The sequence below is a fragment of the Mytilus galloprovincialis genome, chromosome 2 (assembly GCF_965363235.1).
Source record: "Mytilus galloprovincialis chromosome 2, xbMytGall1.hap1.1, whole genome shotgun sequence".
NCBI classification, from domain to species: Eukaryota; Metazoa; Mollusca; class Bivalvia; order Mytilida; family Mytilidae; genus Mytilus; species Mytilus galloprovincialis.
Genome location: NC_134839.1, coordinates 62,932,906 through 62,949,015, shown reverse-complemented (window position 1 = coordinate 62,949,015; position 16,110 = coordinate 62,932,906). Strand labels below are relative to the sequence as shown.

The window sequence follows — 16,110 nt, the reverse complement described above, 5'->3', positions numbered from 1 at the left end:
TACCTTACACATTATAAACCATCAGCTCCTTTTAAATTATTAGGTCTTCTAATGACAAAATGTTCCTCACACATAAAACTGACGGTGCATGATATTATGGCACTGATTTTAAAACCATCTTTTAATCAAGTTCTAAATACAATGCAAATGCAATATATTTAGGGGAGAGCAAGGCAACCACTGAAGAACGCACATTCATTAGGTGCCTGTCCCAAGTTAGGAGCCTGTAATTTACGTTGTTGTAATGTATGTTGCTGTAAATTATATTTGTTTTTTGTTTTGTACATGAATCAGGCTGTTAATGGTTCTCCTGTTTGAATCGTATAAAATTTGATATGTTTGGGCCTTTTATAACTTGTTTTCTGGTAATGGAATTGCTCATTGTTGAAGGCCTTTCAGCGTACATCAATACAGTGATACAAATAATAGTTATGTATCAGTTCTGTGATTTCTAAGTAGTAAATGAATATATGGATAATATTACCTGGTCTCCAGCTATACTGTGCAGCAGATAAAGAAACAAGGCATGTGACAACAAGGAAGAAGTGACGAATGTCAGATGCTGTTCCAGTTAGGATACCATATTCCATACTGGGTTTTACATTCTATAGTCTTCTCAACAACAATCGTCACCATTTATATTGGTCTGAAAATATAAATAAAAAACTGATATGTAATCTCCTTGAAATATGACAGGCTTATTAAAGCACTTCAACAAGACAAGTATATTAAAGTTGAAGATAAAATAAGGCTTCTCCTCCTACATGGAAACATTATATCTGTTTCTCTCTTTGTCTTAGGATTATAGAAAAGTTACAACAAGATGATTCTTAGTTCAATAAGACTACAGATATTTGTGTTTAAGAAAATTTCCTATATATAAAAAAAAAATCTTGCTCGCATCATACTGCTTCAATTCTGCAAAATATTGCAACATATGATTCTATACTGTAAATTTAGTTTTTTTTTTTTAAATAAATTGCAAACAACCAGATGGCGTAAGTATGTAAGTAATTTTTCTGATTAATGCCATTATGGTAAAATAATCTTTATTTAGCAAATTCAACAAACAGTATCAACTAATTCAATAATAGTACCATGTCAATCATATAAACAGATTTTACTATACAGTTTGGGTTTTTCTTGTTGTTGAAGGCCAGCCGTAACCTAAAATTGCTTTTAACAACTCTGGTAAATAGTTGATTCATTGGCAATTATACCACATCTCCTGTCTTTCATATATTTCATACAGTGTTGATTTCTAACATAAAGAATTCGCCTGACAATGAACAATCATAACAAGATGTGTTTTTCAAAAACAAATCTAACAATTTGTAATGATCAGACATTCAAATAAATATCATATTCATAAGGTTATCAGAAAAATATGGACCTATAATTTTTCCATACTTTATATAGAATCAATAATACATCATTTGTAAAGCAGTGGCCATAAATTGTCTGACACATTTGTCTATTTCTCTAAGATGTAATCTATATGACACAAACTATCCAGGAAATTAGCCAATGGATTATGTGTGATTTGATTTATTTACTTGTACAAGTTTAAGTTGTTGACCGGAAAAAAGCTAATGTAGATGTAAGAGATATATCGGACACTATTAGTAAAGACAATGGAATCATCACAATCTAAATTACGTCTTATTACTTACTCCTACGGGGTCATCATCAGTTTATCTGTCTACTAAGAAGCTATGGATTGGTACCCATAAATTATGGAGGCTTTTTTAGCAATGTGTGACTTATGTTTTGTATACTGTTGTTTTTAGCCATGTGTGACTAATGTTTTGTATACTGTTGTCTTTAGCCATGTGTGACTTATGTTTTGTATACTGTTGTTTTTAGCCATGTGTGACATGTGTTTTGTATACTGTTGTTTTTAGCCATGTGTGACTTGTGTTGTGTATACTGTTGTTTTTAGCCATGTGTGACTTATGTTTTGTATACTGTTGTTTTTAACAATGTGTGATTTATGTTTTGTATACTGTTGTTTTGAGCAATGTGTGACTTATGTTTTGTATTCTGTTGTTTTTAGCCACGTGTGACTTATGTTTTGTATACTGTTGTTTTTAGCAATGTGTGACATGTGTTTTGTATACTGTTGTTTTTAGTTTTGTAGACTGTTGTTTTTAGCCACATGTGACTTATATTTTGTACACTGTTGTTTTTAGCCACGTGTGACTTATGTTTTGTATACTGTTGTTTTTAGCCATGTGTGACTTATGTTGTGTATACTGTTGGTTTTAGCCATTTGTGACTTGTGTTTTGTATACTGTTGTTTTTAGCAATGTGTGACTTGTGTTTTGTAAACTGTTCTTTTTAGCAATGTGTGACTAGTGTTTTGTAGACTGTTGTTTTTAGCCATGTGTGACTTATGTTGTGTATACTGTTGTTTTTAGCCATGTGTGACTTGTGTTTTGTAGACTGTTGTTTTTAGCAATGTGTGACTTGTGTTTTGTAGACTGTTGTTTTTAGCCATGTGTGACTTATGTTGTGTATACTGTTGTTTTAAGCCATGTGTGACTTATGTTTTGTACTGTTGTTTTTAGCCATGTGTGACTTGTGTTGTGTTTACTGTTGTTTTTAGCCATGTGTGACTTATGTTGTGTATACTGTTGTTTTTAGCAATGTGTGAATTATGTTTTGTATACTGTTGTTTTTAGCCATGTGTGACTTGTGTTGTGTATACTGTTGTTTTTAGCCATGTGTGACTTATGTTGTGTATACTGTTGTTTTTAGCAATGTGTGACTTATGTTTTGTATACTGTTGTTTTTAGCAATGTGTGACATGTGTTTTGCATACTGTTGTTTTTAGCCATGTGTGACTTGTGTTGTGTATACTGTTGGTTTTAGCCATTTGTGACTTGTGTTTTGTATACTGTTGTTTTTAGCAATGTGTGACTTGTGTTTTGTAGACTGTTGTTTTTTAGCCATGTGTGACTTGTGTTTTGTAGACTGTTGTTTTTAGCCAAGTGTGACTTGTGTTTTGTATACTGTTGTTTTTAGCCATGTGTGACTTGTATTTTGTATACTGTTGTTTTTAGCCACGTGTGACTTGTGTTTTGTATACTGTTGTTTTTAGCAATGTGTGACTTATGTTTTGAATACTGTTGTTTTTAGCCACGTGTGACTTGTGTTTTGCATACTGTTGTTTTTAGCCATGTGTGACTTGTGTTTTGTATACTGTTGTTTTTAGCCACGTGTGACTTGTGTTTTGTATACTGTTGTTTTTAGCCATGTGTGACTTGTGTTTTGTATACTGTTGTTTTTAGCCATGTGTGACTTTTGTTTTGTATACTGTTGTTTTTAGCCATGTGTGACTTGTGTTTTGTAGACTGTTGTTTTTAGCCACATGTGACTTATGTTTTGTACACTGTTGTTTTTAGCCACGTGTGACTTATGTTTTGTATACTGTTGTTTTTAGCCATGTGTGACTTGTGTTTTGTAGACTGTTGTTTTTAGCCATGTGTGACTTATGTTGTGTATAATGTTGTTTTTAGCCATGTGTGACTTATGTTTTGTACTGTTGTTTTTAGCCATGTGTGACTTGTGTTGTGTTTACTGTTGTTTTTAGCCATGTGTGACTTATGTTGTGTATACTGTTGTTTTTAGCAATGTGTGACTTATGTTTTGTATACTGTTGTTTTTAGCCATGTGTGACTTGTGTTGTGTATACTGTTGTATTTAGCCATGTGTGACTTATGTTGTGTATACTGTTGTTTTTAGCAATGTGTGACTTATGTTTTGTATACTGTTGTTTTTAGCAATGTGTGACTTGTGTTTTGTATACTGTTGTTTGTCTTTTGATCATTTTTTTTTGGCATTACATAATAATGTCAGGGTTTTTGACTAATTAGTTTGAATTTTATTTTGGTATCTTTTGCCTCCCTTTAAGTAAATTGGTGAAACAATAATGATACCCCTTTTCAGACCACCCTTCAGCCCACGGGGAACAATGTGGTCTTTCACTAACATTACAGGCCTTTTATTGGAAATAATTATATTAGATGTATGTTTCATTATAATATTTTATTCTGATTGGCTAAATGCATATCACGTGTTATTCCGTAAGCAGTTGCATTGTTCAATACAACTTCTCACTCATGATAATACGTGCTCAAACAATAAAGTGCACAGGTGAATTAAATAATAAAATATATAAAATTCGTGTTTTCATGATCATAGCTAAAAATGTAATTATAAGTATTGAATGCTTCTTTTTGTAACTTTATAGGGTTGTAAAAGCGTTGACCGTGCGTACATTTTTAGAATGAAGCGCGGAACGCTTCATACAAAATGTACTTCGGTCAACGCTTTTTCACCCCAATAAATTTACAAAAAGAAGCATTCAATTCTTAAGTAAAGGTCAAAAGAAATTACTAAACTAGAACAAAGTAAAAAATTGAAGCATAATCATTATATAAAGAATAAACCTTTCTGAAAAGACTCACATTTTAAGATTTCAACTCCACGCAACTTAAAGTCAATAAATCATGATTCATTAACCATTCATCATAAAACCATAATTAACTATCCAATATTTTCCGATAATTTTGATAAAAATTATTTTTCAACAATTATGAGTGCTTAATTTGATATGCATCATCTGATACACATTTTTTTCAAGAACATTATTCATTTTGGTGCCAGTAAGCACAACAGTTTTCACATGTAACCAAAATGTGTTATTTGTTATTTTCTAAGCCTCAATTGAATTTAAATGACTTTCTACTTCTCTAACAGCACAGTCATTAACTAGAGATCAACAAATCAAACTAATGTTAGCCTCTAAAAGAGTCTTCCCAATTTAACTTGCATTAACACACTGCAACAAATAAAACATTAAACTATCAAATGCAATATTGATTTCTCTGCACAGCAAATGAGCATTTTATCAATATACAATCTAAGTCAAAATCATCACTTTCAAATTGTTAATTTATAACATAAATGTACCACTTCAAATGGTAATTTGTCCCTCTAATTATACTATACAAGGAATTGCTAGCTACAATTGATCTGTTCCCCTGTTCACTGATTTATCTACAAATATTACCCATAATTCATTTGGGTGTCAAAAGTCCATCATCAATCACCATGTGATATGAGCAGTAATTGCATCTGAATGCCAGGAGAAAGTATTAGTTTTCTTGACCTATAAAAGTTCCACTTCCCGTTGGAAAATTTCATATGAACTGTCTCCTAGCAAGAACTTTTGTTTAAGTGATTGATCAATTTAATTCAAATCATAAATGACAAAAAAAAAAATCGTAACAAAATTGCATCAAAATTGTGAGGACCTCACTGGGAAATATAATTGTCCATATGCTAAAAAACTTAGCTGATGAGCATCGAATGTTAAACATTAAATATTTAATCATTTGAACTTTGTTGAAGTGATAATGCATGTACCATTAACCTTAAAAGATTTCTGCTTTAACCTTCCACTGTACAATCAAGTTGTCTTTCATTAAAAAATGAAAAATGAATACTATATAATGCATATATGTAACCTAATGTAACCTAGTTTTGCAGTACTGCAACTAGCCAATTATTGTATTTTGGAGATAAAAGAACCATCATTCAATGTAATTTTTGTTAAAATTGTCATGTTTCTGACCAAATAATATATCCTTTTGATCAGAACAAACTTTTACAAAAGTGAATGTTACCACTGGCATTTATTTGATCACGATTTGGAAAAGACTATGATTTATCCCTTGTTAAGACTAGATTTTCATATGATGAAATCATAATCTTTCAGTCAGTTTAATTGAAGTCTGGAGCTGGCATGTCAGTTAACTGCTAGTAGTCTGTTGTTATTTATGTATTATTAAGTCTTTCCACTTTTCTGTGGAAAGACTTATTGTTTTTCTTCTGATTATTTTTTTTTTCTGCCAAATTTTGTTCTTGCGATAAATGTTTGTTTCGCAATATGTCGCTTAGATATTTCTCATATGGTATCATATAGTTTATGCGCTTTTAAATTTTACCCTGCTAAGGCAAACCATTTTCTTTGTAAGAGTTATCTCCCTATTCACTGTTTATCATGTGTGTGCATCTCCTTCGTAACAAAAAAAAGATAGCGACAAAATTCCTTTTACAAATTGTTCGTTACATCCTCAGAAATTTTTGGCTAATTTGAAACGAAGCGATTCGATGATATTTCATAGGAGTTATCTACCCCTACACAATAAATTTGTCAGTACGTGTTTTCAACTCATCAACCGTTAACCGTATAAGCCTGGGATATTTTTATTTGAGGCCCCTATGTCCTAACTTAGAAAATGAGGTCAAGGTCAAAGGTCAAAGTGAAGTTCTCAATTGTGACTTTTGCTTGTTTTTGCATTTTCTCAGACACTTTGAAAGATACATATAAAAGAACAAGTGCAAAATGTCTGCATTATTGTAATGAAGATATGCTACATTAAGTCTTATACAATTTAATGGCATCTTATTGGAGTTAGTGCCCCTGAAATGTCTTGATATGAGGTTATTTGAATATAACTTCAACTAACTTCATTATAAAGCCATTTGACCTTGTACAAAGGTTAGGTGATATATGACCTTGAAAAATGAGAAAACCGGAAATAGCCTTTTTTGCAAATTTTCCATATAAAAGTACTCAGAATCCATATATTTTGTCATATAGATACATAAACTGATGACTGAAGACTAAAAATTACTTCCAACAAACCGGAAGTGGCCAATTATCTCCCATTCTACATGCAAAAGTATATAGAAACAATATATATTTTTGGAATCAGTGTGAAAGCAGCTATCATATGAGACCGGAAGTAGCATGTTATCTCCCTTATTTCACTCAAAATTATAATTACACCTTTATTTATAGCATCAGTAAGAAGAAACTATCTTATCAAAATTTCTTTGATGTGGAAAGACTTTCAATTGTTCTCTGAACAATTGGTTTTTAATTGTCATTTTGTTTATTTTCTTTGGTTACGTCTTCTGACATCAGACTCGGACTTCTCTTGAACTGAATTTTAATGTACGTATTGTTATGCGTTTACTTTTCTACATTGGCTAGAGGTATAGGGGAGGATTGAGATCTCACAAACATGTTTAACCCCGCCACATTTTTGCGCCTGTCCCAAGTCAGGAGCCTCTGGCCTTTGTTAGTCTTGTATTATTTTAATTTTAGTTTCTTGTGTACAATTTGGAAATTAGTACGGCGTTCATTATCACTGAACTAGTATATATTTTTTTAGGGGCCAGCTGAAGGACGCCTCCAGGTGCGGGAATTTCTCGCTATATTGAAGACCTGTTGGTGACCTTCTGCTGTTGTTTTTTTCTATGGTCGGGTTGTTGTCGCTTTGGCACATTCCCCATTTCCATTCTCAATTTTAGATGTGTCAAAGCAACACGAATGGCCCCGTCCTCAATAGTAGAAAAATCCGCAATTTCAATAACACATGTGGACACAAACATGATGGTAGTCTCACATATAAAAAATCAGCTCAAAATCTGGAGGCGTATAGATAAAAATCTGTATAACTGTGATTTAAAATAATTCATCAAAGTCCAAAGCCCTTAATTTCACCAATAATTAGCAGAGCAAAACGAAACTTAAACTTGATCTGTAACTCATCATGGTTAACTCATATACCAAAAATCAGCCCAATATCTGAAGGCTTTAGATTAGAAAAAAGTCTGTATAACTGTTATTTTCAACAATTGTTCAAAGTCCAAAGCCCGTAATTTTGGCAAAAATTTGTGTAGCAGAACGAAACTGAAACTTCAGATATGTAACTCATCATGGTTAACTCACATACCAAAAGTGAGCCCAATATCTAAAGGCATTTAGAAAAAAACTCTGTATAATGGTTTGTTTCTGAATGACAGAATTACAGAATTTCAGACAAGGGTAAAACTATATGGCACGACAACTTTGTTGCCGGGCCATAAAAAACAATCAGCTGCAATCAAGTATCACATTACTAACATTTTTCAATTCTTCCTGTCTTCCGGGTTATTGACTGTTAGTAATTATCCATTATATTTTTTTAAATATACAAACTGGCGTAATTAGAAAGTCTGACATTTAGAACAGGTTGATCAAACTGAAATTACTTGATATCTGATCTTATAGAAAGCACTAGGCTTGGCTTAATATAATATATAGGAACCTGTTTAGTCCTGGTATAAATTACTTTAAAATCTGTTGATCATTTGACCATTTTGACCATAGTTACAGTGCAGTTCAGTTGGTGAATTGTTTATAACTTCTTTCAAATTTGTACAGACAAGTCAGAAATATGACAGTTGTTGTCCATTTGTTTGATGTGTTTTATCATTTGATTTTGCCATTTGTTTAGGGACTTTCTGTTAGGAATTTTCCTCGGAGTTCAGTATTTTAGTGATTTTACTTTTTACTTCATTTTAAGAATCTATTATGAATAGAATTGAGAATGGAAATGGGGAATGTGCCAAAGAGACAACAACCCGACCATAGAGCAGACAACAGACAAATGTTTTTTTCTCAGTAAGAAAACGAGATGGTTTTTGAAGATTATAATAGAACATGTCTTTTTAAAGCAAACCATTAATTAGAAATGACAAATGCATAACCATCAACTCAAAAGGACCCTTGACAATAAAGTGGAAACAAATTACTAGTAAATTAAGTAAAAAATCAGAAACTGACGGTTATTTGTCACAAAGAACTAAAATGTCATTCTTTTTAATTTGAATTTTGGAAAATCAAGGCGATATTTAATTCCAGCACATGAGTGCAGTAATGTCAACAAAAGGTATTAGCAGTGTTTCAGTTAGTGAAACAAATTATTTTTAAATTTATTGACATGCTGCAGTTAGTTAAACTCATATAAATTTGACACACCGCTTTCACCTTCTAATTTAAAGATATAAACTTCCTATGTGAGGAAATAACATTACTGTACAGTATAGGCTGTTGCATATGTACATGCAGACTAGTGTTTTTCATTTTAAGTATATACCACAGGTGGTTGTTTTGTTTTGTATCTTAAGACAATGAGCTGAAGACTTATTAAAATTTAAAGATCTTAACTTTCTATTAGAGGAAATAACATTACTGTGCATTATGAGGCTGGTGCATACATGCAGTGTTTTTCATTTTCAGTATGTACCACAGGTGGTTGTTTTGCCATCTGATGAGTGATTGGTTGATGACCTAGACCAAGGTAACAGAAGGTACAGACAGCCAGCCAGATTACAGTAAAGATAGGTCTTTAATTAAATTCAACACTTACAATAGTGTTAGCCACTGAAAGATCTCACAGATTTTGGCTTTATCAGATTTGACTTTCAATACTTTAGTGCTGATGTTTACCTGTAAATCATGCAGTTACAATCTGTTAATGAAACAAATGATTTGTTTGCGTATTCAGAAGTTTATCCAAGAAGAAAGACGTTGCAAGTTTTTTGTGACGTTTTTGACATTTGCTCCCATGTTTATTGTAATTACACATGGTTTTGTTTGCATAGTAAAAGAACATCATTATATTAGAGTGCAAGAGATTATGCGGCTATAAAATACTAAAACTTAATGTCATTCAAATAGATAATTCTTTGAATATTTTCAATGTTTACTTTGATTGTTAATGATATGTTTATGCTGAAGCCATTTGGAGGTGTTTATACTGATGATTACTACCTTTAGATTGTAATTTCTCAAAACTGAGTTCTTGTTAAAAATAGATATTATGGCTCATAGTCTTGTTTGGTTTTTTTTGGGGGCATTAAAACTGTTTATTTCTCAAATGGAATTGTCACTTTCCATTTCAATGGCTAAAACTTCTAGTATTTCCCTTTTTTCCCTTCAGTTGTTTATATATATCTTTTTAATCAGAAAATGGTGACATGACATGTTCACATCCTCAAGTTGTCTACAGTTTTGTACTGACATCTACCCAATTGTTGACTTAAACTTAGTGTTCATGTTTGATCAAACTCTAATTGTAAGTTTTTCTTAACGTTATATCTCCCACCACCTCACATTTAATTTGAAACCAATACACTTTTTACAAGTTAATCAATCCTTCAAACTCCTATCCAAATATTGCCCTAGAAGCAAATTACTTTTGATGATATATTTTGATACTGGAAAGTGCTCAAAGAGACAAATTAACCCAAAGCTCTCTCAATCACTTCTTCGTTATACCATCATTATTGGACAAATTTGCAGAGTAAACAAGTATCAGGAGAAAAGATGCAAAAAAGAATATTAAAAGGCAATATATCATTTGATGACACACTTTTTATGAATGGATAATCGTAGGAGTTAAAAACTTTAAAAGACCAATTTAATATATATTTTGTTAAAATACTATACAATAGGCAACTGAAATTATGTAATATATTGCAAACAAACTAAATCTATAATACTTCACTTCTCAGTACAAACATATGACCATAAGTGATTGTAACTGGTAAGCAATAATGAGAACAGACAAAAATAAACTGTCTTTGGTGTTTATTGAAAATATGCCATGATTGTTGGTTGCTTAATGTCCAGTGGCAATAAAAAAAATTCCCTTATTAAGAGCTATAAGAGGTATTGTTATATTATTCTAATTTAGAAAAGGTAATAAATATAAAAAAAAAAGTATGAATGTCTGGATGAGACATAATTCTCAGTTGTTACACCTACATCTAATTGCTAGCTTTCTTTTACATTCAGTTTTCCCAAAATCAAGGATGCCATTAAAAGCAATGACTTCATACTATCCTTGTACATGCAGCGAATCCTACGTGTTAAAAAAAAAATCAAAAAATTAATTATTTTCCTGCATCAATGGAATAGAGAAATGGAAAGGTTTCGCAAAAGATCAAAATAATTATCCTAAGATAACAGTTGCATGCCATATAAATGCAATGAGTCAGTTATAGCACAAAACAGTAGGCGACAATAACTGATCAATGACTTGAAACTATTTTTTGACCTGTAGTGCATTTATAAATTTTCACTGTTACAAAATGCAATGAAGAACTGTATAAAGTTATGGATACTTGAAGTCTCAAGTCCTTCTATGCAATATTGTCCTAAACTCTGATTTTTAGACTATTCTCCTAGTTTTGGTTTGCAGACAGTATCTGTACTTACAAGAGTTGTAAGTAAATAGAAAAATTTCATTAAAACCAACAGAGTGACTACGTCAGTTTTCATAGGAAGACACAGAGACTTTAATCAATTTCAGATTTATAAATGATTATTAACGCAGGAAGTAATGCACAACTCACTCAATTTCACTGTCATGCAATTATACATGACCAATTTTTCATTTGAATAAGCATTAAATTGACTATTCATCAGGCCTGATTTGGACTTTTTTAATCACATTTTCAGAAATTTTAAACACATCTTCTGAAATGTCAAATTTCATACAAATATTCAACTTCTTATCGAAATTAATCTCTTTAATGCACTGATGTGATTCTTGATTTCATTCAATTAAGGCAGTCAGTCAAATTTAAAATTCCTGATATAACAGTTAATGGTTTGATTTTCACAGAGAAATGAAAGTTTTCAGAGAGAAAAGCTCTTATCGTTTCAATAACAGAAGCAAATGAAATTCTCTTACATGAAAAAGTTGAAGGGCAATTCAATTAAATGAATCAACAAAAGAAGGCACACAACTAAAATGAATAATGTCTGCAAAGACTGAACATCTTTATATCACTGCTCCTAGATTCTTTAGTGAGTCTTGCAAATATTCAAGCACGATGCAGATTACAGTAACATATCTGGAAATATATACTTCCACCCAAATTATGTACCATACAGTATCAATATATCTTATTTTCTCAAATATTCAAGGAAAACTATAAGGAAGGACTGATACTCCTAAGACAATAAAACAGAACAGAAGTAATTGGATGTACACATAGACGTACAGATGCACACCAATGCTTATATTACTTCTAACATGATTTGAAGGACTTAAAAAAATCATATTACAAATGATTTTTCAAGATAAAACTTTGATGTAGAAAAACTCAATTCCCTTTTTTTTTTCTCTCCATCCTTATATTTTTAGCTTTAAGAATAATTTGAAACTATATATCATAACATCTTTGTCAATAAAAGTGATCAATATCCATTACAAAAGAAAATATACAGTCCTGTCTGGTAGGAAATGCAATATATATCAAATTATGAATGACAAAAGATATTTATAAAACTGCTTCCTTGCTGTTGTTTATTAACAGAACCAGCAGGAAATTATTATTTTTGACCAAGAAAATAAGAAAATGACAAACCCATTATTAATTTTTCCATTCTATCTACAGCTATATAATTGGTATCTTTGAAGTCTGAAAAAGGGCTACTTTTTTAAATACAAAAAACTCATGGGAATTTATCTTCAAAGAAGGCAAAAAACTGATAGGATTTTACTTTTCTATGTAAACATTACAAATAAGTAGTTCTTATTCAGTCTAAAAAAAGTTGTATTTTGAAACATCTGACAGAAGATACAAAGTCATATTTAGTGGTCTATTATTCATCAGATCAGTGATGATAATAAGAATACTATGACTTTCAAAGATATTTAGACAAGTAGGCAAACCACAGAGATAGGAATTCATAGCTTATCATTTAATGGGTTCTTTCCCCTTCCAAAGAGACAATCTTAGTCAATTAAAATTTGACTTCTGAGCAATACTAAGTTGGAATCATACAAACAATGTCTTTCAATATAAGTCTAATTCAAACTAATACAAGCTTTTCTCCAGTTTTCAAGCCTATTTTTCACCATTCATAGATAGAACAACAAACTTGTCAAATACAGAATGTCAAAACTCAGCTAATATAAAATAAGGAGATGTGGTATGATTGCCAATGATACAACTTATAATACACCAGAGTTCATATGACAAGGATATAATCAATTATAGGTTACTCACTGTACAGCTTTCTTAATTACTACTTCTGTATAAAATCTCTTTTCAATGTTATCTTCTTGTTGTTCTAGCATTTTTGCAAGGGTGAAGAAAAAAGATGTGTTTATCCATCAGTGTATTTCAACAGTAGCTAATCACTAATATCAGACAGGTATCATAACAAGAAGCAGGTATAAATCATTAACAATATAGATGTACTCAGGCAACAGGGAACACACAAGCTTAGGCATTTTGTATTCCTTGTACCGAACAGCTTTAAAACATGTAGACCCCCTAAGATAGCTTTACCACAAAAAGACTCCCAAAATAGACTTCCCGAAGATTGAGAGCTGCTTTGCTCTAAAGTGAAGGAATGTTTCCAAACTAAGATTTCTTTAATATCATTACCATGTTAAGTTGGCAAAATAGAGTTTAATTGTCAATCATATAAGTTCAAAGCACACCGTACAAATGTATATTCATATGACAAAGTATACATAAAAATTAAGATGTGGTATGATTGCTAATGAGACAGCTCTTCACAAGAGACCAAATGACACAGAAATTAAAATAATGGCTCTCAATAATGAGAAAAGCATGTATTTCAATGTGTCTGTAATATGACCTGCTTGACATTCAGCATCCATTAATAAATAAAAAGGGAGGTGAAACCAAAGGACATTCAAATTCATAATTTGAAAATAAACTGACAACTCCATGGCAAAAAAATAAAGACCAAAAGGCAACAGTAATACAAAAAACAACATAGAAAGCTAAAAAAAAAGACAAAATAAAAGTGTAAATGAAAAAACATGTGAAAAAATTAAATAAACTGATTGTTGTATAACTTTGCTTAGGAAACTTTGACATGTATATCCACAATCTAAGGCCAAAGTTAGAGGTTAAAATAGGATGCTTGATATGTCAGCAACAACAAAACAAAAATGTTATGATGTGAAGATTGGAGGCAAAAAATACAAAGTGCTAATCTTGAATCAAAGTGATACGTAACCATTAAAAAAGTAAAAAAAATCAAATTACAAAATACTATAGCTACCTGTATCTCAGAAAGATTCCCTATATTCATCATTTTAAACAAAACGTATCCATAAAAAGAAAGTTATTGATGATAATTATCTTTCATGTTGCCTTTAGACTCTTGACATAAACCAGATATACAATAGGAAAGCTTTCATCAAAGGTTTTACTCACTATAAACATCAATCATACTGTATCGACATGTCAGCAATCTAAGATGAAAAAAGTAGCATTTTACAAAATCAGCTGCACATGACATCCTGAGTACAAAGGAGTTGGGAGAGTTTACTCTTTTAACATTCAAACACTATTCTCAGGAGTATTTAAAGCAATACAAATAACAGAGCAATATGGTTCTATAATATTTCTTTCAAACGACTGTAATCCAAAACAAAAGCTTTTGTATCTGACTTTCCCAAGGGTGTAATTCAGAATAGAAATTCTAACAATGACCAAATGATGTAATAATATACCATTTGTAAATAATTCAATTATTATACAAAATGAACACAGTTCATTTTTACTCTGCCGACTTAGAATTAGTTATTTGGTAAACTTACAAATGCCAAATTTTCTATTAATACAATCAACAATCCAGTTAATATTAATATTTGTATGTAACACTGTTGATATCATTTATGGAGTGGAAAGTAATGAAAAATGATGCAATAATGGTTTAGAAGCTTAAATGACGGATTTTCCACAATTTTTATGCAAAACTTTCTATTATTTGTAGTGAAAAAGGCAAAGAGCAGTCAGTTTAAACCTGCAGGGACAATACATGCACAAAGCAATATTGTTTGCAGTTCTTTTATGAAACAAATCTATAAACATGTCAAAATCTCCTTCTGTAAATCTTTTTTTTAAATTACTTAAAGTGCATGAAACATGTTGTAATTTAGCGATTTGTTTTCTCACAAATAAAACACGAAATTATTATTATAAATGACACTGAAATGTACTCCAGCTCTAATTTCTTCCTTACTTCATATTTTTCAGATCTTTTTTCAAAAGCATTCTTCTGGCTATTTTGATGCTAAAAAATAAACTTAAGTTGTAATAAGAGAGTCAACATACGCCTGCCAAATTGAAATAATTAGCACTATTCCTTGATCAACATAAACCGTTAATATCTTTATGTTGTATATCTCTGTGTTTTATGTTCACGAATTCTAGCTCATTATTAAAAGAGTAACCATTAAACTGTACAAAAAAGCCTTGAACCTGGGTAGTAATTTGGATTATTGATAATGGACATCATTATTTTTTTCCATTCACATAATTACAATGAAAACATATAAACTGATTTCATTGCTAAAAGTGTTTTACAGTTATAGTTAGAGAATAACAATTACATGAATATGTCACATAAATGATGGTAAATACTGTCATTTCCCTGACTCAGATTCTGCTTTTGTTTCAGATTTTGACCCTTAGATAGCATTTTCTAATACTAGCTTTGACTACTGGGTAAATGAACTATTGAGGCTGTCATAGAAAGATCATGCTTACCCATTGAATTCAAACTGATAATATTTCCAGAACAGAAGTTGCTATGTTAACACTAAGTTTGATATACTGGTATATAGAATAATAGCCTTTTTGTTTTTGATACTAACTGTTAAACAGCAAGAATTTCTAACATTGTGATAGCTGATAGGTTGTTAGAATGAAATCTTGTGGATTTTATTGAAAACTCACACATGGATGGACATGAAAAAATGACACCATTGCCTAATCTTAAATATCAAGTCCTGTCCAGACATAGAAAATATTAGGCAGTAAGATCAAAGGGAAAATGTACAAATTGTCCATAATTAAGTGTATCATACATTTAAGGTGGCTCACGGGTCTAAATAAAAAAAAATATTTAATACAAGATTTCGCTTTATTTTTGTACAAATGAACTTGTATCTTCTTTTGAGACTGGATGTATAGAGACACACACACGTTAATTGTTATCTCTATAGAAGTCACTCCTCACTATCCTACTATCTGTCGATACATTTATTTTTGGCATTGCACAAGTCATGTCTTCTCTGACTGTTCATGACGTTAAAATACTAAATCCCTGGGATGTGTTTTAGTTGATTTTAGTCTCTGATGCATGATTTTTAATTATTAATTGTTTTTGGCTTTCAACTAGCTGTCAGTAACTGCGAGTACTCT

General features: G+C 31.2%; 1 protein-coding gene across 12 annotated transcripts in view; it reads right to left on the bottom strand.

The window, feature by feature from the left end:
* The window catches only part of LOC143064082 (thrombospondin type-1 domain-containing protein 7B-like), a 197,639-nt gene that overhangs the window by 49,399 nt on the left and 132,130 nt on the right, over positions 1-16,110 (bottom strand). For all 12 annotated transcript variants that reach the window (XM_076236622.1, XM_076236631.1, XM_076236626.1 and 9 more), the window contains one exon: positions 485-646. In XM_076236622.1, coding sequence (XP_076092737.1) covers positions 485-590 — 106 coding nt within the window. In that variant the 5' untranslated portion in view covers positions 591-646. The remainder of the gene's footprint in view (positions 1-484; positions 647-16,110) is intronic.